Below are 26,416 nucleotides of genomic sequence, written 5' to 3'. Positions count from 1 at the left end.
CTCCGCAGAGGTCGCTCCTATCTACACCCTACCCTCAAGCTCTAACCTCCGCAGAGGTCACTCCTATCTACACCCTACCCTCAAGCTCAAACCTCCGCAGAGGTCACTCCTATATACACCCTACCTTCAAGCTCAAACCTCCGCAGAGGTCGCTCCTATCTACACCCTATCCTCAAGCTCAAACCTCCGCAGAGGTCACTCCTATCTACACCCTACCTTCAAGCTCAAACCTCCGCAGAGGTCGCTCCTATCTACACCCTACCCTCAAGCTCTAACCTCCGCAGAGGTCACTCCTATCTACACCCTACCCTCAAGCTCTAACCTCCGCAGAGGCCGCTCTAAACTCAAACTCTCACAAAGCTCCATCTTTCGTAAGAGCTACTCTCCTCCACTCTCTGCTCCATACCTTCACTCTACTCTGGCCCCCGCAGGGGTCACTTAGAGCTCCAACTCCCACAAGATTCACTCAAAGTTCTCTTTCCACTGCTTCAAACCACCTATTCTCCCCTTCTTCTTAACCCCGAAAACCATGAACCCCGCAGGGGTTCCTTCAAACTCTAACTCCAGCAAGAGTTATCAGAATCCTCTTTTCACCCTTATTAATCCTATCTAATTAATGCCCATGCATTTAACCTCTTTCCTTCTATTATATCCAGCAGCCGGATATAGCTCTAAATTTCCTGCCTTTTGGGGGTTTTTTTCTTCGAATACGCGGCTGCTGTCCCGAGCGATTAATTTCTGCATTTTGGGGAGTTCTGAGATCCACCGAGCTCAGGCTCCCTTCTTGCTCTGCCAACGGGAGGAAGCCCCGGGCTCGAGGAGCCCTTGAGCTCGGGGCTCTCTCCCGGGACAGCATGCCAAATAAGCTTTGTAAATCATCAGCTAAGTGTGAACTCTTGAAGTGAAGTTTATTCATAAACTAATTTCGAGAGGATCACGTGCTTATGATTTATCACGTCCAGTCTCGCATTTGCTAATCACTAATCTTCCAATCATATGAGCCCTAAGGCACCATAAATAGTCTAAGTTTTCAGTTCACTTTATCTTCGTTTGGAAGAAACCCCCCTCCTCCCCTATTCTCCTCCTTTACCTGTAATTGGGCGGCACGGCGGTCCAGTGGTTAGCACTGTGAACCACACAGCAAGAATACTGCCGGTCCTAGTTCGATAGGACCGGTGAGTGTTTCTGTGGGGAGTTTGTATGTCCTTCCCGTGTCCGCGTGGGTTTTCCCCGGGCTCTCCGGTTTCCTCCCACCATCCAAAGACATTCAACATACTTAACAATCAAGCTGGTCTAATTCCTTACGTTCCCTTAGCTACAGCGGCAGGGGAGTTCTGAGATCCACCGAGCTCAGGCTCCCTTCTTGCTCTGCCAACGGGAGGAAGCCCCGGGCTCGAGGAGCCCTTGAGCTCGGGGCTCTCTCCCGGGACAGCATGCCAAATAAGCTTTGTAAATCATCAGCTAAGTGTGAACTCTTGAATGAACTTTTATGTAAAAGTTACTTTTACCCTGATTTCAAACATAATCAAACATTATTTCTTTGAGTCTGATATTCATTAACTCAGACACACTCCACACAGAATACCAACTGACCCAGTCGGGACTCCAATCAGTGACCTTTTTGATGTGAGGTGATCTGCTAGCAACTGTGCCACTGTGATGCCCCATCTCAAACACAAAAATGAAAACCAAGGAGCTGCTTTCTTACAAAATACATATACTTCACTCAGTGTAAATCAGCCTCAAATGAATCCTGATAGACTCTAATAACTCAAATGACCTGAGTATCGACTAAGCAATTAATCAAACCTGAGGATCGTAAATTTGGCCAAGAATAAGTGAAGCAGAAAATCCACAGCACAGAATGACCTACGACCTTAAAAGTGACAGCATATTTTTCTACATAATTGCTTTAGCCCATGCTTAAGGGAACAGTCAATATCTGTGTGACTCTTCGTCTGTTTTTATTTGGTGTTCCTTTGTTGAAATCTCCTCCTACACCTCTTTTTATGTCTGATTCACTCCCTCTCTTTCTCTCTCTCTCTGTGCCTGGCAAGAGATCACAGCACAGCGGCCAGTGTATTTACTGACTGAAGTACATCCAGACAGCAGCCCACTGGTCAGCTCAGCTCAGCCTCTTTAAAAGGTTTCCATTAAAGCCCATTGCTTCCTTTAAACTCCTCCGGAGCTTTCTGTCAAAAAGGAGCCTTAGACAAACCCTTCTCTTATTTAATGGAATTTGGCTGGGAAGGCATGAAGGCAATGCAGGGAGCGTCCCGCCACAGGTAGAGGACAGAAATAGCAGCTCTGATCCTAATGGGGCACAGCAGAGGGGATGGACCATGATGAATCAAGCCCGAGGGTGAAGGCCTGTGCTGGGTACAAAGCACACAGCTCCAGACACAGAAAAACACTGTTTGTTCATGAGCGCTAACACCAATCAAGCACATGCTCAAACACTTCCCTGCCTTGTAACGTTTTTACTAGAGACTAATTTGTGATTTTTCCAGTGAATCTTATTGATGTTACAGTTCAAGACGGAAAACTGTTTGCTAATAAGTGTTAACACATCAAGTACACAGTCGCGCAGTGTTTTATTAGTAAATCAACAATTACATTCCCAGATTTCATTCTTGTTTTAAAAGGCAGAAAGATTCTTACTTAAGTCGGAGTTCATTATTGTCATGGTCACCAGCCTGAGTGCTCACCAGACACACTAGAGGACACTCTAAACAGCAGATCTGCAAACGGACCACACGTCCTATAATACTCTGCACCTCACACCTGATGTTTATGAACTTTGATTACACTACACCTGCAGCTCATTCTCACATAATATATATATAACCCTAGCTGTGTCCCAAATCGCATACTTATGCACTATTCTACGCCATTTGTAGTATAAATAGTGTAAGTAGTGTGTTCACACTGAAAACTCTAAAAATAATAAGTGCACTTTAATTACCAGGATGATGCACTCATTCAGCCGCTAAAATGAAGTGTGGAATGATGGACACTTCACGCACTCAACGACCGCAGGTTTGCTTACGTAGCGGAAGGGGCGGAACTATCGGACGCACTTGTTGAATAACTTTATTTATTTTGGATGGTGAAAGCAAAATTCTCCTACAAGAGTGATTATAGCGCCTCCCGATGGTGAATACAGCAATACTCACGGCAGGTATTATTTGATAATTCGGTCGTTTATTTCACTGATTTAGCAACCGTCAAATGTCATCAGGGAAACGGTTTGAATTTCCGCTTAGTAAAAAAACATTAGTGTGCCATTTGGGACACCACTACATACATATCTCATACATACTCATCATGTTGAGTGTGTATGTGCATAAGTACATAGTGCATGAGTGCATAGTGTATAGTGTGCCATTTGGGACGCAGTTTCTGTGTTTCAGTCTGTTGCTGCGTCCCAATTCACATTCTTATACTACACCCTAAAAGTATGTACATGTACAAGTAGGACACAATACTTTCTCGTTAACAAATTGTTATGTTGCTTACTTATGAGCCCTGTCAATCATCCACACATCATCCACATTTCTGTCATATTTAATTTCCTACCTTATTGGAAAAGCAGCAGGTTAATCTCCCCTTCACAAGTCTTTCATGCAGAGACATCTCCTCAGGTCTTTGGATAATTATGCATTCAGACATTAATGTCCAAACACGTCTTTATATAAGTTCAGTATTGTTGTTGGAGATGAAATATAACAAAGAAAACGCAATTTAAATATTTTTCAGTGCATGGGCTAGATTTTAATTAACAGTCATATAAACTTCTTTACCTAAGCCTCTCTTTACCGAAGTCTTTCCAGCCTCTTGACGGAAGCTTCTTGATGGTTTGTCCTGCTCATTACAAAATCCTCAGTTTTAAGGTCTGTTTTCTTTAAAAAGACACTTTGTCTAAACTCCATCTTACAAGGATTCATAAAAGAAAAATGATGTTTACTATAAATGTACCACAATCATCTTGCACTGATTGATTCATACCTAAATAACTCTTTTGCACAATATTACACCTTAAATATCTCTTTCTATCAATATAATCACCTTTAATACCTCTTACAACATTGTTCAGTCTCATGTTAAAGTACCTGTATATCTTATGTCTAATGTGTATCTTACAGCATATGCTAGTTATACATATGGATTTTTAAAATAGCTTGTGTCCAGTGTTGTGTGTGTATTTATGATTAATTTATGTAGCACCGTTGTCCTACGAGACAAGACATTTCGTTCCTCTGTATGTTCTCTGTATGTCCACACATCTAGTGGAATGACAATCTTGTTTTTAAGAGCAAAATGATGACATAATGAGACAAAGGCAGAGAAAAACACAGCTTGCTAATTTGTTAATACATCAAGCAAACGATGTATTAAACAAACAATTCATTGCTAGTTTTTACTAGTAATTGAACAATTATATTTTCAGATTTTGTTCTTGATTTAATGATTAAATTATTCCTACTGATGCCGCAGTTCAATATAGAGAAAAACATTGCTTGTTAATGAATGCTAACACCAATCAAGTAGCACATTGGGTTACTCGAATAGTTTTTAGGGGCAAAATGATTCTTACTGATGTCACAGTTCAAGAAAAACACTGTTTGCTAATGAATGCTAGCATCAAACAAATAGCCTACATTCTCAAACACTTTCCTGGCTAGTAGATGTTTTACGAAAAAATTATTTCCATGATTTAATTCTCATTTTTTTTAAGTACAAAATGATTCATACCGATGTAGCGATTATAAAAGCAGTGCCATAAATACATGCCTTAAACAATCATTCCTAAATTAGGTCAGATTTCTCAAGTATCATCATCCTCTTTTATTTCTCTCTCATCCTGTGGTTGGCTCTCATGAGCATGAAACAGGAAACCTCAGGTCTCTGGAAAGCAGAAGGAATACACTACAGTTTATGTGAGGCATCACTTACATTTCTTTCGAAGAATAATGAATGTAGACAGTTTAAAAAAGCTATCAAGAGCATGTCCGAGTCATTTCACACACACACACACTACTAACATCTACTAGCCAGAAAAGTTTATTTATCTTAAAATTAAACCAATGAAGTAGGGCTGCACAATATATCGATCATTCGCAATAGTTACACCGTGAGTATATGCAATGCTGAGATTAAAATTTATAAAATTTTGCAAGTGTTTTTGAGGCCTGTGACTGTATGAGGATTTTAAAAGCATTCAGGCATAGGAACAGTACCGTTTGTAACTTTGAAAAACTAACAATGACTAATTTGTTTCTCTCACTGCCTTATTAAAAAACACTCCTACTTCAGCACTAAATTCTCTGCACCCAAATAAGTTACTTTGAATAAATAGCACTTCTCGTATGTATTGTCTTTTGTTGAATCGCTAAATACCTCCTCAATTGTAAATTGCTTTAGACAAAAGCGTCTGCTATATGACATAATGTAAATGTAATGTAATTTTATTGAATTGTATATAAAATGAGGACTTTGCAGTATTTTTTTACATTCAATTATTCAATTTACCTGAATACATTTAGACTCATTGGAAAACAATAAAACATTGTTCATTTAATTTTCATAATTTTCTTTATTGAATTTATCTATGCTTGTTTATTATACTTTATGCACTCCCCTACCGAATATTCCCAATCCATCTAAAATGATCAATTCTTTACAAACATTACAATACAAATAGTAAACAAACAATAGTAAATATAAACAGTATATATATATATATATTTATTTATTCATTCCTTCATTCTCTTTTTGGCTTAGTCCCTTTATTTATCCGGGGTCAACACAGCGGAATGAACCGCCAACTTATCCAGAACGTTTTACACAGCGCATGCCCTTCCAGCTGCAACCCATCTCTGGGAAACATCCATACACACTCATTTACACTTACACACTGCAGACAATTTAGCTTACCCAATTCACGTGTACCGCATGTCTTTGTAGGGGAAACCAGGGCACCCGGAGGAAACCTACGCGATCGCACGGATAACATGCAAACTCCACACAGAAACCCCAACTGACCCACCTGAGGCTCGAAGCAGAGACCTTCTTGCTGTGAGGCGACAGCACTACCTCCTGCGTCACCGCGTCACCCTATTGCAATATTTAACGCAGAATAAAAATTGCACTGTGTAACGTGTGCCCTACTATAAACCATTTATAATTTTACATTGCGCCACTATTTTACTAGACAATAAAGAATATTTCCAATCTTCTTTAATATTAAATAAAATGATGGCACAACGTAAAGGTATTAATGGTCCATAGGTTTAATTTTAAGATAATTTCTGCAAAATAAACTAAACAAAAATCCAAGCTGATGTAAATAAATATTACCTGAAATAATATAAAAGATAAAAAACGTAGATATTTGCAGATATTTAGGTATGTACAGTGCTCAGCCAAAATGAGTAGACCCCATTTTGAAAATGAATATTTTTATCCATTTCTCAGCGAATAACGGTCATATATTTTGGTGAATTTGAACAAAACAGATTTATTAAACAGATATATTTATTAAAATAAGATTTTAGCTATGAATATCTTTAGAAATAGAAAGATAAAACAATTAAATTTATGTGAAATATTGGGTGAAAATATTGCAAAAATTACAACAACTTTAACAAAATTTATTCGTTTTTGCTTCTCTAAAATTTTCCCTTTTTAAATGTTTTATTTAATATTTATAAATTAAAAAATATCATATACATTTGGGTATACTCATTTTGGACCATTATCCTCAGTTGTTTTGTAAGATTAGCTCCAGATTTGGTATCTGTACTGACTAATCTCTAAAGCTTCCTAAAAAAAATATTACCTTAAATGAGAGATTTGTGAGGGGTGTACTTATATATGCTGAGCACTGTATGGTTGGTTGTATGCATGTAGTTAATGTGTATGGATGTACAGTATATATATGGATGTACAGTACAGGTATGTATGGATAGATGGATTTTGCTTAATAAAATAAAAGGAAGTAATACTGCTGAAGAAAAACACAACACAACACAGAAAAAATAAATAAACAAAAAGCAGCGACAAACCTTGAAATATTTGCCACATCAACAGCTCACATTTCATTCACCTGCACGGTTGCTTTTTTTACATCTCAAACCAGCCCTGTCATCCTCTCCTGGGGTCAGATATCACACGCACCATTCGAGGTGTGAAAAGCTCAAAGGAGGCTTGAATTAGTGAAGGTAATTAGTGCAGAAAGCTCATATCTATTATTTGTCAGTCTCCCATAAATAAGACATTCAACATCCCAGTTTAAAGCAGCTCAACATGGCTTTCACCCTCATACAGAAGAACAGCCTTTCTCAGAATTAAACAGCTCAGTTTAATTCAGGAGTAAAGAAAAGCTTACACGGAAACACATGTACGCCTGAAGACATCCCCATCTTCAGTTCAGAGCCGGATGAAGGGGAAAAGATCTGATATAAACAGTACGTATGCCTGAGCCTTCCCTTTCACTTCTGAAACCACTTCATCTCCCTCCATCTCTTCTGTCTCTCATTCTCGTATATGCGATCTCCATTAAATAAAAAATTTCCTAAGATTCATTCCTCCTCTCCCCCCTCTGCCATTGGCCAACTGTGTTTCCATAGCAACAGACTGAAAGACTTGAATCCTGCGGCTCACACAGAATCAGTGGTGGCAGGCGCATTTCAGGGGCCACTGAACCTGTTGGTGCTTGATGTTGCGTTTGTGCTGTAAATGCAAGCCAAGCTAAACCAATGGGTGCACGCGAAACGCTACGCACATAATGCAACATAATGATATCATACATCATTTTGAGAAATGCAACACCAGAGTGGAAATGACAAATCGGTCTCTCAAAGCATCCGGCAAACGGCTAAATGTGCTTTGTCTATATTAATAGGCTAAGCAGCATTTACTTTGAAAAACGCATGCTGCACATAAGCACAGCAATGTAAATGGAGGATTTGGAGAATCCGTAATGACAGAAATCAATATAGATGCTACACAGCTCTGCCTATTCATTGGTCTGGTCAGAGGAAAACATGAGAACATGGTCTCCAACTGAGCTCATTTTTTTCCCACCATGTCTGTCAATTGGCTTGGTTAAAGTACGGTGTTATTACAATATTGTTCTACAGTAAGCAGCATAATAAAAAAGGTTACTCTAACAGGTAAAAAAAGTACTTAGTTTATTGCTTTTTATTGTATGTTCAGAGTAATTAAATGATTTAAAGGGCACATATTTTACCCCCTTTTTTAAGATTTAAGATAAGTCATTTGTGTCTCCAGAATGTGAATGTGTTCATCAAAGGTGCCCTTTAAACAAAATTAAATTGAAAAATATTATTACATTCAATAGGTATCACTAACAGCATAAAATCTTAAGCATTACACAGATTGTTCTTAATTATTGTAATGATCTGATCTTTTTTTAATAATTTGATCTAATTACAATACAAAAGCGTATTATACACATCACCTTTTTGAAAAACACACTATATATTGTGTAACTGCAGGTTATATACTTTTGCACCTTAACCTTTTCTGATTTTGACTGTAATGTAATTTTGTGCATCTATTGTAAAGCTGCTTTAGAATGACAATTATTGTGAAAAGTGCTATAAAATAACCTTGAATTGAATGGAACACTTCACAATAAACTTTAATTAGTAAACATTAGTTAACACATGTTAAAGTTAATGTTAAAACAACAATTATTTTTATTAGTTATTGACAATTATGACATTGGATTTTATTGTGTTATTAGGCATTAACTAAAAACATCATCTGAGATAAATAAAGGCTTTTGAACTTGCCAAAAATTGACTTTAGTTAAATTAACTGATGTTAACAAATGGAAATGTACAGTGTGCGTGAAATAAATATCAATAGTATATTATGTATACTTTTATAGTATAAATAGTAGAACTGTCAATGTCGTTGGAAAGATTAACATGTAAAAATGTAAATGTCTGAAATTAAATCACCTATTAAGTTTAAGAGCATTTGGTTCTGTGACAAACAATCACTGGCAATACAACAATTTAAATACAGTATGCTTAAAAAGCCTTTAAAACTCTAAGAGATTTAATAATAGACAAGTACTCAAGCTAAATTGAAGTGTCAACAATATCAATAATGTTCATGTTCATTATCAAACTATATTGAATTATTGAATCAGCATATGTCTATTAGACTTGACCAGAAGGCAGTGCATACGTACAGATATAGTAGAAATGCACAATACATGACATAAGTATCCAGTAAATGCCTAATCCACTCACAAGCGACCTGCTTGCACACATACAGCTTGTCATAAATCAAAATCCCATCAATCGCCTCTGAGCTTTGACTCCTCCCTTGACCTTCTGCATGTCCATGTAAAATGTATGATGGCTTGGAATAAATGGCACTTCCACAGGCATGCTTCTACACTTCAATTTACACACTCAATAAATGAAGACCAGCGAAACGAACCTAAAGCAATACTCCTATTTTTTTAAAACCATACACTTCCTTTTTATATGGTTGCATGTAGAATTTAGAAACCCTTGTTATTAGTGACATCACTGACATTATTGGCTGTGCATGAAACACTGTGTCATGACCATTGTAGGCAAATAGCCCCTTTTACACAGTGATACCTGAAATATTCGGAAAATTTCTGGAACGAAAAAAGACCATTAACACATTCATTCCAAAATACCAGTAAACTCTGACATTTAATAACCAGAAATGAGCTCTAAACGGCTGCGCTTGTGTTTGTAAATATAGAAGGGGTCAGGCTTTTGTTGATGGTTTCACTTTTATTTAAATATTAGCGTTCAATGTAGCTGCTTTTGTCCCCGAGAAATCCAATAGCAGAAGCGCGAATCCAGCTAAATGTGTACACATTTGACTACATTACAAATTCTGTGGATGGATAAGTATTGGGAACAACTTCAATGAAAACACATGGAGGAACACTTTCGCATGTCGAGATGTACATAATATGTGTGTGTGTGCTAGTGCTCACTGGAGCACTTCTTCACGTGCACACACATCAAGCAACTGAAGGAGAGCTCAAAGGTAAACAAACAGCGGTTTATCATAAGCATTTTATTTTTTTTTTTTTAAATGTTGTGGATGTGTCAACGGTCTTTTCTGGAAAAATTCCAGAACGTCCTTGCTTGTGTGAGCAGCGCTTTTTTAAATTTACTGGTAAAGTTGGTCCAGAAGTTATCTGGATATTTACAGGTATCACTGTGTGAAAGGGGTTACTGAGACGGACATGAGCCCTCCCCCAAACTAAAATAACAAATAATGCATGGACTAAATTTTTTGCCCCTAAAATGTCAACATGGTAAATTCTGTTTCCAGCCGACATTAGGAACTGCCTTGAAGGTCTTGTTTCATCACAGGGTATTCACTGATTGACAATTAAAAGAGGATTTAATATAAAAGTTGTCAACATATTTCTACATCCAGAACGTTTTGTGAGCAACATCTTTAAAAAAGTAAATAAATCAACAAGTTCTTCAGAGCAGGAGTAATGCTTTTTGTTATTCCCAGGTGTAAACAACAGCGTTTGGTCTAAAAGGGTCTTAAATATGGTATTAGCCTGCTATACGCATCATGTCTGGGCGTCTGTATTTCCAAGATATTTGTGGAGTCACTGATGCAATGTTTGTGTTTGGGAGCATTTAGGGTTTGTTCGGGTGGCAAGCAAGGACAGAAGTAGGTGGCAGAGGGGAAAGGCTGAAATCTGGCAACACAGCAGCTCACAACGACTGCACTCTTCCCAGAAAGCAACATCTGACCAGACACCAGCTGTTTGTCCACTGGTGGCATATGCCTGGCAAAAGTGCATTAGTGTCTGATCTGGTGCACTGGGATGTTTGTTTTCTCTCGTTGTTTACCTATTGGGTTTATCACATTACATGCAACACAACGCAAGACATTTGTGTGTAAGAGTTTGGCTCCTATTTTTATTGATTTTCAGTTCTGATGTGGAAACTGGATACGGTTATTGAGATATTAAATAAATGCTCTCCGCGGACACTGATTGATTGGTTTGTATGCTGCGCCAGTAAGGTCCTAATTCACTGTTGGGAGTCTTTCATAACCAAATCAGCCATCAGACTAAATGAAGCACATTGGATGAAGACTGAAGCGCTGTGAGATTTCAAAATGTTCAGAACAAAATTTTATGTTGGCTGCAATTTGATCTGGCAGTTGGTGAAACAGAGAGAATAAATAAATAAATAAGTAAATAAATAAAATATCAGGCGACGCAGTGGCGCAGTAGGTAGTGCTGTCGCCTCACAGCAAGAAGGTTGCTGGTTTGAGCCTAGGCTGAGTCAGTTGGCGTTTTTGTGTGGAGTTTGCATGTTCTCCTTGCGTTCGTGTGGGTTTCCTCCGGGTGCTCCGGTTTCCCCAACAGTCCAAAGACATACAGTACAGGTGAATTGGGTAGGCTAAATTGTCTGTATTATATAGGTGTGAATGAGTGTGTATAGATGTTTCCCAGAAATGGGTTGCGGCTTGAAGGGCATCCGCTGCGTAAAAACGTGCTGGATAAGTTGGCGGTTCATTCTGCTGTGGCGACCCCGGATTAATAAAGGGACTAAGCCAAAAAGAAAATGAATGAATGAATTAATTAATAATTAAATATCAAAAAGAGAAACACACCTAAAGAAAAAAAGAAAGAAAGATAAAAAACAAAAGAAACAAAGATAAAACCTTAAAACATTAAAATAAAACAATTAAGATTAATCACCAATTAAAAGAGTCATTTTGACAAGATGCAAAAGAATAACCATTACTGTGGAGTGCACACGTCCATGTTTCCTGTCATTTTAAATAATGTACCTAATGCACCTTTATTCTTGATTCAACTTGTTGTGAACACATTAAGAACATTTACAATCTGCCCTTCAAAAGGAAACCTGCAAGTCTTGTAAATTGACCAACTATCAAATTAAAGAGGTACATCATTCCTTATTTCCTTTGAATATTTACAGCCATAAATAAAAGCTGTTTATTAAACCTAAATCCGAATCCTAGAATAATAAATCAAGCATTGTAAAAAGTGGCACCAATCTTGAACTTCAACAAAAAAACAGAAAGAAAGAAAGAAAGGCAAAAAGACAAAAAAGAAAGCAAAGAAAGAAAGAAAAACAAAGAGAAAGAAAAGGAAAGAAAGAAAGAAAGAAAGAAATAGAATGAAAGAAAAACAAAGAGAAAGAAAGGGAAAGTAAAGAAAGAAAAATAAAATTAAAGGAAGACAGAAAAATTGCAAAAGAAAGAAAGAAGGAAAATGAAAGAAAGGAAAGAAAGAAAAAAGGAAGACAGAAACAAATATTGCAAAAGTAAGAAATAAAGACAAAAAAGAAAAAGAAAGAAAGAAAAAAAGAAAAGAAAAGAAAAGAAAAGAAAAAAAAAGAAAAGAAAAAAGAAAAGTCTGATAATGTGAATTGTACAAATCCAGTCTGTCTGAATGACACAAACAGTGCAAGTTCATGTGCTCCTCGAGGAATGTAAATATGCCTCAGTACATCGTCATCGTACTTCATGCAAACTTCAAAATAGTTATTATTAAAGCATGAAACCTGAGATGAGAAACGGCTGATTACATTTGACAAAGGCCAGAGAAGAGCCGGCCAGCGGTTCACAAGCTCACATCTCTCTGTGAGTATCCTAACCCGACCTCTTACTTATGCAAGAACAGTAGGCTTTTCTAAATTATTGATCATTGTGCTTTTGTCCCACATAATTTAGAAGCTATTTTGCATTTAAAGACAGATGAAGCAGTCGGCGGTTTGCTCTGAATAATTAATTGTGGCCTCTGTTTGAGAGTCCTTATCTGGATCTCTCCTCAGAGAGCAATTTTCTTTCCTGATAAAGCTGCTGTAATGGGACGAAAAGTAGTGTATAATGGGCCTGTTTAAATCTGGAACTGAGATGCTTGTTTTTTGTCAAACTGATCACAAGAGGATGTTGCTAAATGCAGGTGTAAATTGTGTCTGACACGTTAAGAGCTCATCTACTTTCGACCCCTTCCAGAGATCATAAAAAAACACATTAAACTGGATTGCTTTCGTAGTGTAAACACTCCTGTGGTCAAATCCATTCAAGCAGCCACAAAAGACCACCCTACTGACCCAATCTTTAAACACAACGAGACATGTTGTCGAAGTCAAGTAGGATTTAAACAACATAGGCTCATTCTGAAAACGTAGCCAAACAGTATTTAATTTCTAGAGATCCCGAATTGATGATTTTGCTTTCTTGGCTCATTGGATGGAAACAGTGCTTTATCCGCAAATGTTTTTTGTGATATTCCAGTTTAATTCGCATCTTTGAATGTAAATGATCTCCTTTTGTGTTTAAACATGAATCCCAAAAGATTATTTCACAATATTAGATTGAAAAAAAACTTATATATTCACCCAACAATGATCATAAAATTTGGAAAATGGACAAAATGAAAGTCCCTGCCATCTTGTGATTTGATTGACCAAAACACACCATAACATCAGGTGTAAACAGGACCAATAATAGAAACGACTATTTAAAAAAATAAAAATAAAAATAAACTTTTGCCTTTATAAAGATTTTTATCTCTATTTCCACATTTAGCCTCCATCTACTTAAAATTCTGCAGTCAAAACATCCAGTCTGCCCTTGACATGAAGATGTTGATGTGCTGATCCCATGTGGAGGCTGTCTTTTGAAGTGATACATGATTGATGCCGAAGTTAGACAGTATGCGAGTTAGCTGAGACAGAAACCACAACCCATACATCCAAATACACAGCTTATTTTTATCTTCATTCTTCTTTTCGATCTCTCTCACTCACAGACTGGCAGTCTATCCCTTTCCCACACACATCTACTGCCTTAGCTTCTCACATTTCTTTTCATCTTCTCCAACTCCCCGATGACCAATTGCAGTTTTATTACCTTTATTACACATTCTTCATCACTGTCAAGTTAGCTTGGCACACGCATTCCTGTTCCTGCAAAGGAAGTTTCCCTATTTTTCATTATACTCAGGTGGCTGTAAGCCAAGATTCCCCACACATTTCTGACACAAAAGTGATTTTCTTCCTAGTTACAAATACGCTATTTGTCTTGAGGGAACACAACAAATAAACCATCAGTCAGAGGATAAAGTGGAACAGGAAGAGATTTGGCCATCAACAAAAGACAATCAGCTGTTCCCACATAAACCAATGAGGATCTGCCATTATAAAATTGTTCTACAAGCAAAATTCAATAACATTCAAAAATCTGGGTCTGGGTGCTCTTATGCTCACAAAGGCTGCATTTCTTTAGTGAGTGATAAAAATGTATATTGTGAAATACCATTACAATCTTACATACACTCACCGGCCACTTTATTAGGCACACCTTACTAGTACAGGGTTGAACCCCTTTTGCCTCCAGAACTGCTTTAATTCTTTGTGGCATAGATTCAACAAGGTACTGGAAATATTCCTCAGAGATTTTGGTCCATATTGACATGATAGCATCACGGAGTTGCTGCAAATTTGTCAGCTGCACATCCCTGATGCGAATCTCCCGTTCCACCACATCCCAAAGGTGCTCTACTAGATTGAGTTCTGGTGTCTGTGGAGGCTGTTTGAGTACAGTGAACTCAATGTAATGTTCAAGAAACCAGTCTGAGATGATTTGTGCTTTATGACATGGTGCATTATCCTGCTGGAAGTAGCCATCAGAAGATGTGTACACTAATCATAAAGAGATGGACATGGTCAGCAACAATACTCAGCTAGGCTGTGGCGTTGACAATATGCTCAATTGGTACTAATGGGCCCAAAGTGTGCCAAGAAAATATTCCCCACACCATTACACCACAAGCTGAACCGTTGATACAAGGCAGGATGAATTCATGCTTTCATATTGTTGACACCAAATTCTGATCCTACCATCTGAATGCCACAGCAGAAATCAAGACTTATCAGACCAGGCAACATTTTCCAATCTTCTATTGTCCATTTTTGGTGAGCCTGTGCGAATTGTAACTTCTGTTTCTGGCCATTCTCCTCTGACCTCTGGCACCAACAAGGCATTTGTACCCATAGAACTGCAACTGACTGGATATTTTCTCTTTTTCAGACCACATTCTTTGTAAACCTTAGAGATGGTTGTGCATGAAAATCCCAGTAGATTGGCTGTTTCTGAAATACTCAGACGAGCCTGTCTGGCACCAACAACCATGCCACGTTCAAAGTCACTTTAATCACCTTTCTTCCCCATTCTGATGCTCAGTTTGAATTGCAGCAGATCGTCTTGTCCAAGTCTACATGCCTAAATGCACTGAGTTGCTGCCATGTAATTGGCTGATTAGAAATTTGAATTAACGAGCAGTTGGACAGGTGTACCTAATTAATTATTTAATCCACAGTCATTAGTTTCCATTCTAATAATCTGATTTGAGTAAATAAACAGAAACGAATACTGTTAATTAACTTACAACAATAACTGTCAAAGACCAATTATGTGCCCCTTGCTGAAAAAAAAGCTTTTATTTTAACTTTAAAGAATAAGAAATAACTTACCAACCCCAAACTTTTGAATAATATTATAAAAACAGACATGGGTAACGATGCAAATCATGCTAATGGTGTGAGAAACAAAAAGCTGTCGTCTAAGCCATTTAACTGATTTTTATTCATGCCCAGAAAGCAAAAATCCTATTTACGCACTTATTCATTCTCAGCATGTGTCACATCTCTGCATGTGTAGCATATGGTGCATAATCTATAAGATGATTAAGGGATGTTGTGATCATATTATAGCGTAACTTCCTCTTTTGGTGAGAAAGGCTTAGTATTGATCCATATGGGCCAAATAAATACTCCCAACCAGGCATGTGTGACATGCTTCCCGTTCCATCATTAGCTTTATGATCGGTCATCTGTAGTTATTCACTTGAACAGTCCGGAATTAGAGGCCAGACAGGCTTTAAATTTCCCTGGCCATCAGCCCCATCTACATCATTCACGTCAATAATGAATTAACTTGTGTGAACTGCAATGAGACCATTTCTAAATTTAGCTACTATACAGTCTCCTCACGTACGGTCCACCATCAGGCTGCCACAGGCTGCCCCTCCATCAAGTCTCTCACACACGTGCACAAATACACACACTGGCACATGCACTCACTCGCTTGGTCGATGCTGCAATTACATGTCAACAGAGAAAAATCGCTCTTACAAAAGCAGTGGCAGTTGCCGAAGCTCAGGGGAGGAGAGGTTAATTACTCCACAAATGGCTAAAGCAAATGACTAAAGACTACATCAAGCACCTACACTGCCCTGAGAGAATAGAGAGAGTGGCCATCTGTAAGAAGAAATCCCGTACAGGTGTTGGTATGCTTTATTTAAAGAAGCTGGAGCCATCAGTCTTTCATCTTAGAACCTTATACGTCCTGAAAATCTGTGCTTGTGTGATGATCGTTCATGTGTACTGAAAGCAGCAAGTACAGTAAGTCATCTGAGGTCATTCCACTCTGAATCCTCCCTTTACAGTCTTGAAAAATGTTACTGTTCATTACATTTTGCCATAGACTATGATCTACCAGCTTGAACTTATGAGGAAACTTAACTATTTTACATATTGTCAGAAACGTGGCTAATTTATATGATCTCAATTGTATGAAATTATAAGATTTTTAAAATGAGATGTGCCCCCAAAACCCACTCCTAACCCTACCTCTCAATGGATGAGCAAATCATAATAAAATGTATGAATGAGATTATACAATCGATTACAAATTAGACATTCAATCAAAAAGTTACATGTTGCCATGAGATTCTGTTAGATGTCCGTACATTACCTACCCAACTATCCATTTATTTAAATTATCCACCTACCCAACTATACATTAAACTATAGAACATACAAGACACTGTCAGTGTGACACACAATGGGAGAAAATGCAAGACTCAACATGTACACTAGCAGTGTTTTCTAGTAAAAGAGTCAATCATCAAATGCTATGAACTGACAAATCTCCAGATGAGGGGCTCGGACCAGACAGTCAAACATGTGTTCTTTTTGACAGTTTCTGTTGCTTTGAACCCACTGGGGTTTGACAAACACATTGAAATCTCAAAAAAAAAAAAACTTGGCTCATAGACACATAAAAATAGAATTATTGCTTGAAATCATTTGTTTTAAATGAGCTAACTCCACTTGAAAACAAATATTCTCTGCTTTTGTAATCTGTATGAAATTAATGTGAGGTACATTCTTTTCCACCTGTCATGATTATCTTAATATGTTCCTGCTTTTGCCATTAATATGCAAAATCACATGACAGCTGTGATGTCTGAACACATGATTGCCCACAAGCTTGTAAACAAAGATGTTGCTGTCATTTTGGTAAAGGATTTGTCATCAGGCACAAGTTATATTGACTAAAAGATACAAACTCTGAATGCCAGAACATTTGAACACACCTTTAATCTGAGGATGACAGGTAATTTATTGATTCTTACTGTAGCTAGTTACATAGTTTGATTGACAGGATGATGTCTGAATGCATCCTCCAGAAATGCACATTAGCTTGGTAAACCTTTTTCGTTATGATTTAAATGAGACTGTTGTAAAATTTGACAGGTGATTCCAAATGAAATTTAATCTTGAGCTTGGCAATCAGTTTGAGAATTTTATGTTTCTTAATTCAAAGAGATAGGAGCTGCACTTGAAAATATGGCCACAACTGAAACAATTTGCACATAAAGTGACTTTGGTTAGGACTTACCCAGTCACCCACCCATCTATCTATATACCTACCCGACTGTCCATCTAATTTCCTATCTATTCCATCATCTATTACGAACCAATCTATCTGTCAAACAAGCTAATTATCGGCAGTACCTACAATGTATTTATTGTCCATCTATTGACCCAACTACCCATCTATCTACAATACCAATCCAACTAATCATCTGCCAACCCATCTATCCAATTATTTACCTACGTACCTGTCTACAGTATGTACCAGTTTATCCATCTTTTGACCTACTGATTTATCATCTGTATACCTACCATTAGCTATTCATTTAACTACCCATTAAAGCACATATTTGGGTACCTACTATCCATCTAGCTTTCTGCCAATCCATCCATCCATTCATCTAACTACATAAATATGTTTGCAGACGTCTCTCAAAACATTTAAATTAGGTTTTGCCAAGCCAACATGTACATCCAACCTTGCTTAGTTAAAAGTACATTCATTTGAAGTTCTTAAAATTTCAATAATATTTATTCAACTTATCTAATATATGTTTTACCCAGCGGATGCCCTTTCAGTCGCAACCCAACACTGGGAAGCACTCATACACTGATGCATTCACACTCATACTCTACAGCCAATTTAGCTTATTCAATTCACCTATAGCGCATGTATTTGGACTGTGGGGGACACCGGAGCACCCATAGAAAACCAACACAGGGAGAACATGCAAACTTTACACAGAAATGCCAACTGGCCCACCTGGGACTCGAACCAATGACCTTCTTGCTATGAGGCGATCATGCTACCCACTGTGACGCTCATTTTAATAACATTACATTCAAATTTGCAATGTAACCTCAGTTCAAATTCAGATCAGAATGTTTCATGCCCCAGCACTCTTACTCTTAAACACTATATTACAGTGCATTAGTGACACATTAGCATGAGGCTGGATTTCCGAAACTGCTGCCCTCCTCTCCCCTCCCCCTGCACATCTCTCTTTTGTGAGTGCACATGAGATGACCAGGGCCAGCAAACAGCTTTCAGCTCAAACGCAGATTCACAGGGATATCATGGTTTTTAGGGCTTGAATCAAGCAGCTTACCCCTTTAATTTGTGAGATTACTCCTGTAATTTCTCACTAAAATAAACCACTCAGCACCGACATATGGAATGTTTTAAAGTTTCCAGCTCGCATTAAACAATTGTTTTATGCTGTGGGTCACATGTTGGACACATTTACAGGCAGCTCGATTTACCTCATCTGTTAATGGCGCAGGATCTCACACATCCATGCAAACGCAGCATGTTCACCAACACATCCACACAGGCATATGCCTCTGGTGCTTAGTTAATAGCATCACTCCTCCACATCGCTGACGTCAGTATGTTCTGCACATGCTCACGTGACTGGCACTTTTGCTTTGCACATCACATGATCAAAGAGGTAATCTGATATCATCTGGCAGTGGGGAATATGAATGGGGACATGCCACCTACTGCGCTGCTGTCTGTCAGCCTGCGCTTCGGGGCTCGAGCATGTAAAAGAAAATCTGTCTGATGCATTTTTCTCTGCTGCCTAATCAAATTTACACAGACTAATGTGACACTCTGGGTACTCAAGTCTGTTAATCTTAAGGTCTGAACATCCCACTGCATCATAATAATGTTCGAACTAGCAAAGTAAGGCATTTGAATATCCTTTATGCTATACAGTATACTGTAGGAGTGCAAGACAGGTCTGCAAATGAACTCCACCGTAGTGTCTGTTGTCTCTGATCAATAAGGAAAACAGACTAATTGATAATGATTGCCGTTAACACAGTAATGGTCTGAATAAATACTGTGAACAATCTCAGAGATTTGATGGCACACAGACCTGACGGATTGGCGCGAGATAAAGTCAGTGAGCTTGTGGCCTGTTAATAGTGGTGAGGTTAGAACGTTTATGTCCAGAAGCCATTTTCCCCACTGCTCCATTTAATTTGGACACATAGCGGTAAATTATAGAATGATGCACCGCTATGTTCTGCTTTGAGTAAAAATAGCTTGTTTTTTTAGTGAGCATCTAAAATTGGATAACAAGGGGAAAATAGACTCTTCTTTTAAGTAAATCTCAGGAGGGAAGAAGAATAAGAAAGAATTTCCATCTACATCTATATTTAACAGCACCTTGGGACACAGAAACAGTGAGTACTCTGACAACGCTGTCAGGATCAAACACTCTATCAGGTTAAGATGGAATATTTTAAGATAACTTTAAATAAACCATTTTAACAAAAATACATTTTCTGGCATTCTTTACTCACCCCGTGTATTAAAAAGGATACAAATACATAATTCAATATAGTCCAAGTTAAACTAATTTCTATATTAAAAAACATGTCAAGTATTCAAAAAGTTAAAGTATTATTCAACAATTTTGGCTATTCATAAACACTTGAGGTTAGATTTTATGTGCATGTGATGGATACTTACTATACAACAAGGCCAAAGAAGAGGATTTAAGTAGTGACACAACTGACAGAGTAACTAACAACTATGTAATATATGTGAATTTCATTACTACACACATACATACAACATAAAAAATGCTACTGTGTTTACTGGTACAGAATGCAGTTTCACAAACAAGGCTTGCAGGAAATATATGACTCTCACTTGGGTTTTTAATTGTATTGAACTTTAGAGCCAGCAGAACATCAACAACTTTTGTTCCTTTCAGCCAATTCGAATGTTATCACTCGATTGAATGGGCGTTACTGATAGACTCAGAAGCTGTTATCATCCATCCACATGGTTAATCAGCTATAGATAGGGCCAGATAGAATCTGCTCCTGATAGAATCACAGACATTTTTCTGTGCTATTTCTGTGGAGAATTTCGTAAAACAAAATCTTCAGATTTATGCAGAATGATTTTGGGAATATCATAACAAAAAACGTAATATATGATATAAAAATAATACATTTTTAACTTTTATTTCATTTTTACAATGCAAATCTAATTAGACCCACTTATTTACTAGACAAAGCAAGTCTCTCATATAATTGGTCTTCTAAAAGACAAAGTTAAAACAGATCTGGATCTGGACACTTATCTCTTAGTATAGCTGATTAGCCACGAGAATTATTTATATTATTTATTACATTTCCCGTTAATTGTACTTTATTAACATCCACCCAAAGCCTAAACCCAACCATCACATTACTGTTAAAACAGATCTGGAACTGGAGTCTTCTCTATTAGTATAGCTGATTAACCATGTGGATGGATGAAAACAGCCTTCTGAGCCTGCCAGCTGGCACAAAAGGCCTCTACTGGCCCATATCTATCAGCTGAAAACCACTGATAATGCCCATTCAATCGTCTGATAACTTTCAAAGCGGGTGTTCCTTTGCACATAAATTATGATTATGTTCTTTTGTACGATAAGATTAACTGTAGAATGCAGGGCTTCACGCAGCTCATTCATGTTGACCCAACACAAAGTGACTAAGTTAACTTAACAAATTTAAGCTAATTGAGCATTAAAAAATTCAGCTTCCCAAAAAAATCTCCAGAATTGTGTTTAAGCTCATTTTAAGTAAGTAGTTTGAACAAGCAGCAAAAATCATGTACAATTAGGTATAAAGACCTCAAAACCCTTTAGTAAAGAGATTTTTTAAACAAACAAATTGGTGTCCATCTTACTATGTACAACTTTTCTGGCATACAGTTGAAGTCAGAATTATTACCCCCCCTTAATAATAAGCCTGCTTCCTAATTTCTGTTTAACAAAGAGAAGATTATTTCAGCACATTTCTAATCATAATAGTTTTAATAACTCATTTCTAATAACTGATTTATTTTATTTTTGCCGTGATGACAGTATATAATATTTGACTAGATATTTTTCAAGACACTTCTATATAGCTTAAAGTGACATTTGAAGGCTTAACTAGGTTAACTAGGCAGGTTAAGTTAATTAGGCAAGCTATTGTATAACGATGGTTTGTTCTGTAAACTATCGAAAAATACATTTGCTTAAAGGGGCTAATAATTTTGACCTTAAAATGGATTTAAAAAAAATTAAATACTGCTTTTATTCTAGCCGAAATAAAACAAATAAGACTTTCTCTAGAAGAAAAAACATGATCAGACATACTGTAAAAATTTCCTTACAAACATAATTTGGGAAATATAAAAAAAAAGAAAAAAAATTGAAAGAGAGGGTTAATAATTTTGACCAACTGTATCTTGTGTGCTCAGTTGATGATACAGCATGGTTGATATGGAGCTTTTGGGTACAATTTTTGTGCAGCAAGATTTGAAATGTTAAAATGTAAAATGTTATCATTATGTCAGCAAATAAACACAATATAACATTAACATTTTAATGATACTAACTAGATGTTTCTTTTCTGAATTTGCTTTCTGGGTAAAATTATCCGGTATCCCAGAATAAAAGAATTTCAGTCTTTGTTATTTAACATTTTTAATGTCTTCAAGTTACTTAAAACATAGCGCACGCATCATGAACCACATACTTTCATGTTTTGCATATATTTGAACTTTGAAGTTACTATTTATAACTGCCTTTTGTGTGTAAATTAGCCCAATGTGTTTTTATCAACTATTTTTACTTCAAAAAGCCACTTTGCCACAATTAAAACATAAATCAACAGTATCTCAAGACTCATCTCAAGATTTGGTAATGGTGACATCAGCACTCAAAATCACATTTGGCTACAGTAAAAAGTGCATTCGATATACCTGGCGAAATTTAAATTCCTTAAACACAAATGAAAAATCAAAACCTCCCACTACAATCCTTCAGAATCTTGCAACATCCACATTGAGCAAACTACAGGCAACCCTAATTCAGCAATGGTGATGACACTCTCACAGCACATGCTCAGTAGGCGTTTGTGAAAAGCAAGCGACTGAATGGCATCATCTCTGCGTGTGCTTTATTTACTCACATTGCAGTCCAGTAGATCCATGCTGTCCAGGCTCTTGCTTCTGTGGATGCGGCCCTTGATCCTGCGCAGTGATGGTTTGCCCTGACTGGCAGTCGCAGCAGCAGCAGGTGACGTGGCAGCAGCAGAGGCGGCAGGGGCATCTGAGGCAGGTGGCACCCTGAGGACCAGAGACATCAGCACATCATCATACAGCATCTCCAGTCACACCAGCTGTTGGCTGCCTGCACGTACTGTATACGCTTTTATTCAACACATCTCACAACTTTCTATTCGTTAGAAATCCATTCATTTCGCCAAAAACGCATTGCAATTTTCATCAAAAAGCTTTTTATTTATCGATATAGTTTCAATTCATTGTATATTTTTGTTAATGATTTAAGTTAGAGGGAAAGTTTACCCAAAATTAAACCAGTTTGAGTTTTTTTTTTTCTTTTTTCTGTTGAACACAAAGGAAGATATTTTAAATACACCTGCAACCATTGATATCCATTGTAGGAAAAGCAAATACTATAGAAGTCAATGGTTACAGGTTTACAACATTATTCAAAAACTATTCTTTTGTGTTTAGCAGAACAAAAACAAATTTTAAGCAAGTCAAGCGTGAGTAAATGAAGAACTCATTGATGGAAAATAGAGAAATATTTATATGGCAGCTAGCTGAAAACAAAGCTAATTTAGTATTTTGTTCTAAATAAAAAACAAAACAAAGTGATGTTTATTTTATTTCAATTAATAAAAATAAAGTTAATTTCATAAATTTTTGTGGAAACAGCTTAAGGGTTCACTTGTTGTTTTAACATGACTGTTCACTGGTGCACAAAGGAAGGTATTAGTGCTTGATCACACACATGTGCTTCTAGAAGAACAATCCTAAAACCATTAATACCAGATGTAGAATCTTATACAAATGGATGATGAGGACTTACATTACACCAGTAAAATTACATTGGATTAACCCTAATATTCCAGACTTTTGCACAAAGGATTTTTTCAGTATGTGGGACTGTGGAGAGATGCAGTTGTTTTGGAAGGAGGTGCTAGGTGTGGTCTGTGAAATGGCTGGAGGAAATGTTCCTTTTGGAACCAAAACTTTATACATGTATAAGCTAAGCTAAATGCGTTATAGCTTTGGTGTGGAAAAACACCCAAAGACCTATTCTTGCACAATGGATAAAGGAAATGTCTAATAATCTTGCTCTTAAAAATTAACATCCGTCATCAGAGGTAAAGCAGACACTTTTAAAAAAAGTGTAGTTTCCCTTCAGTTGCTTTTTAAATGTATAAATAAAAACTGAATGTCTCTGTAATTTAAAATTCAGTGTAATATATATATTATATATATTATATTATGTATATATATATATGTATATATATATATATATATATATATATATATATATATATATTAATATATATATATATATATATATATATATATATATATATATATATATATATATATATATATATATATATATATTTTTTTTTTTTTTTTTTTTTTTTTTTTAAGTATTGTATTTTATTCTATTTTATAATTTATTTTAAATGACATTTTTGTTTAACAAATGTTGGGGTGGGAAAGTCCATTCTGAAATAGCATACAAGTTAACATTCTGTACTGTTTGCAGGGTTTTGTAACAATTAAAATCAATAAAAATAAAGTTGGAAAAAAAGGATCCAATAAACATATCCTTAAACCTTCTGGAAAGCCCTCCCAGAAAAGTTTTTTTATTAAATTACAGTGTAAATTATGAACACCCTTTTCAGTTTACTTGATGGAGCAAAAAATGTACACATCTGAGCTTACAGTAGGCGCTTAGGTGCCCTGATTACCATAATTCTCTTTAACTAAAAGCAAAACTTATCATAAAGGTGGCATATTTAACTATACTCTAAGCACAAGGATATAATGCCTACTGTATAATACTAAGTATTGTGTAAGCATTAAAGAACGGGAAGAAAGAGGAAACATGTAACCCATTCACACCCATATGGATCACACTTCTCTCACAAGAGACGTCTGCAAGCATAAATTAGCACAAGAAGCAAAACCCCTTAAGACATACTGGCCCTGATAGCTGTAATGCTCTCTTAAAAAGCATTGTCTCTGTAATTAGTCCAGCGTGCTGTCAAGCATCACTATATATAATGTATGGCTCGTTCTTACATTTAGAGGATTTAAACCACCCTGAACCCTAAATGTTACTGTGTGTGTATGTGTGTGTGTGTTTGTGTGTGTGTGTGTGTGTGTGTGTGTGTGTGTGTGTGTGTGTGTGTGTGTGTGTGTGTGTGTGTGTGTGTGTGTGTGTGTGTTTGTGTGTGTGTTTGTGTGTGTGTGTGTGTGTGTGTGTGTGTGTGTGTGTGTGTGTGTGTGTGTGTGTGTGTGTGTGTGTGTGTGTAAAAGAGCATTTAGTCATCAAATTTACGATTTAACAACAACAACAACAACAAAAATCTAGAGAACAAAGTTATATAGAGAGTGACTAGTCCTCTGCCACTTTTTCCCTGTTTGGGCCAAAATCCATAGAGCTACTGTAAGCAGGTGATCTCCAGAGAAAAGCAGGTTTGTTTTAGTGCTGTCACTGGGTGATTTATGTAACCCCTGTGGCCTTTAGGAATGAGTATCACCTTCCAGTTTGATTTTCCTGCTGCTGTCTCTTGTTAAACTGAGGAGACAAGAGAGTCTGAAGTGCACACTCACAGCGAGAACAGGAGAATCCCATTACGAGAGCCTTAAAACCCAACAAGTCCTGCAATGATGCATCGAGGGTCCCAACAGGAGTCTATCAGTGGTCTGCAGTAACATACTGTATATATATGCTGATTCATCTGAGATTGTTCTGAATTTGAGGAAAATAAATCAAAGTCAAATTACAGCCAAGATGACATAATACAGAGTTACAATTTCACATTATACACTGTATTGATTCGATTTATAAAATATAATTAAAGTGAAATATGCTTTTGTTTTGACTTACGAGCATCTGATTTTGCAGCTGGTACTCTCTTTTTCATTGACATTCAAAATAAAATAAAATAAAATAATATAAAAATAAAAATAAAAACAAATAAAATAATATAATAAAATACAAAATAAAATAAAACATAAAATAAAAGTGTAACAGATTACATTTAACATTAAACACTTTCTTTATAGGTTTATTTCCTGCTTTATCAGGGGTCACCACAGCGGAATGAACAGCCAACTATTCTGGGTATTGTTTTACACTGCAGTTGCTCTTCAAGCTGCAACCCCCAGTGCTAGGAAACACCCACACACTCTACCATTCACATACTATTACCAGTTTAGTTTAATCAATAGGTCAATTCACCTATACCACATGTCTTTAGACTGTGGGGGTATCCGGGGGAAACCCATGCAAACACAGGACAAAAAAAAACGTCAAAGGCTTCCTGGTCCAGACGGGACTCAAACCAATGACCTTCTCAATTTTAAAATAAAATGTGTGCTGTTCAAATGAAGAGGTCAGTCCATAAACATAAAAAGCTGAACCCAAACATTCAGGTTACTGAAATACTGAATTTTTAGGATCCATCTTCACCATAGCCAGCTTCTGTCCCCAAAGGGCAGACAGGCAGAGTGACAGTGGACCGTCTGTCCAAGTGCTTCCTCTAATTTTGACATGGTGGTCTGGTTGGTCCACGTGTTTTCTCTCTCTTGCTCCCTG

The 26,416-nt window shown here is 36.9% G+C and overlaps 2 protein-coding genes across 26 annotated transcripts in view; both read right to left on the bottom strand.

Moving 5' to 3' along the window:
* tjp1a (tight junction protein 1a) overlaps positions 1–26,416 on the bottom strand; it is a 196,508-nt gene that overhangs the window by 144,681 nt on the left and 25,411 nt on the right. For all 24 annotated transcript variants that reach the window (XM_087261217.1, XM_087261222.1, XM_087261224.1 and 21 more), the window contains exon 2: positions 22,728–22,884. In XM_087261217.1, coding sequence (XP_087117343.1) covers positions 22,728–22,884 — 157 coding nt within the window. The remainder of the gene's footprint in view (positions 1–22,727; positions 22,885–26,416) is intronic.
* The window catches only part of apba2b (amyloid beta precursor protein binding family A member 2b), a 246,004-nt gene continuing 220,235 nt past the window's right edge, over positions 648–26,416 (bottom strand). For both annotated transcript variants that reach the window (XR_015495742.1, XR_015495741.1), the window contains exon 9: positions 648–1,474. The gene's annotated coding sequence lies outside the window, so the exon portion shown is untranslated. The remainder of the gene's footprint in view (positions 1,475–26,416) is intronic.

Source organism: Danio rerio, chromosome 7 (assembly GCF_052040795.2).
Source record: "Danio rerio strain M-AB ecotype USA chromosome 7, GRCz13ab, whole genome shotgun sequence".
Taxonomy (NCBI): Eukaryota; Metazoa; Chordata; class Actinopteri; order Cypriniformes; family Danionidae; genus Danio; species Danio rerio.
Note: the sequence above shows the minus strand (reverse complement) of the source record. Positions and strands in the feature narration are given on the sequence as shown.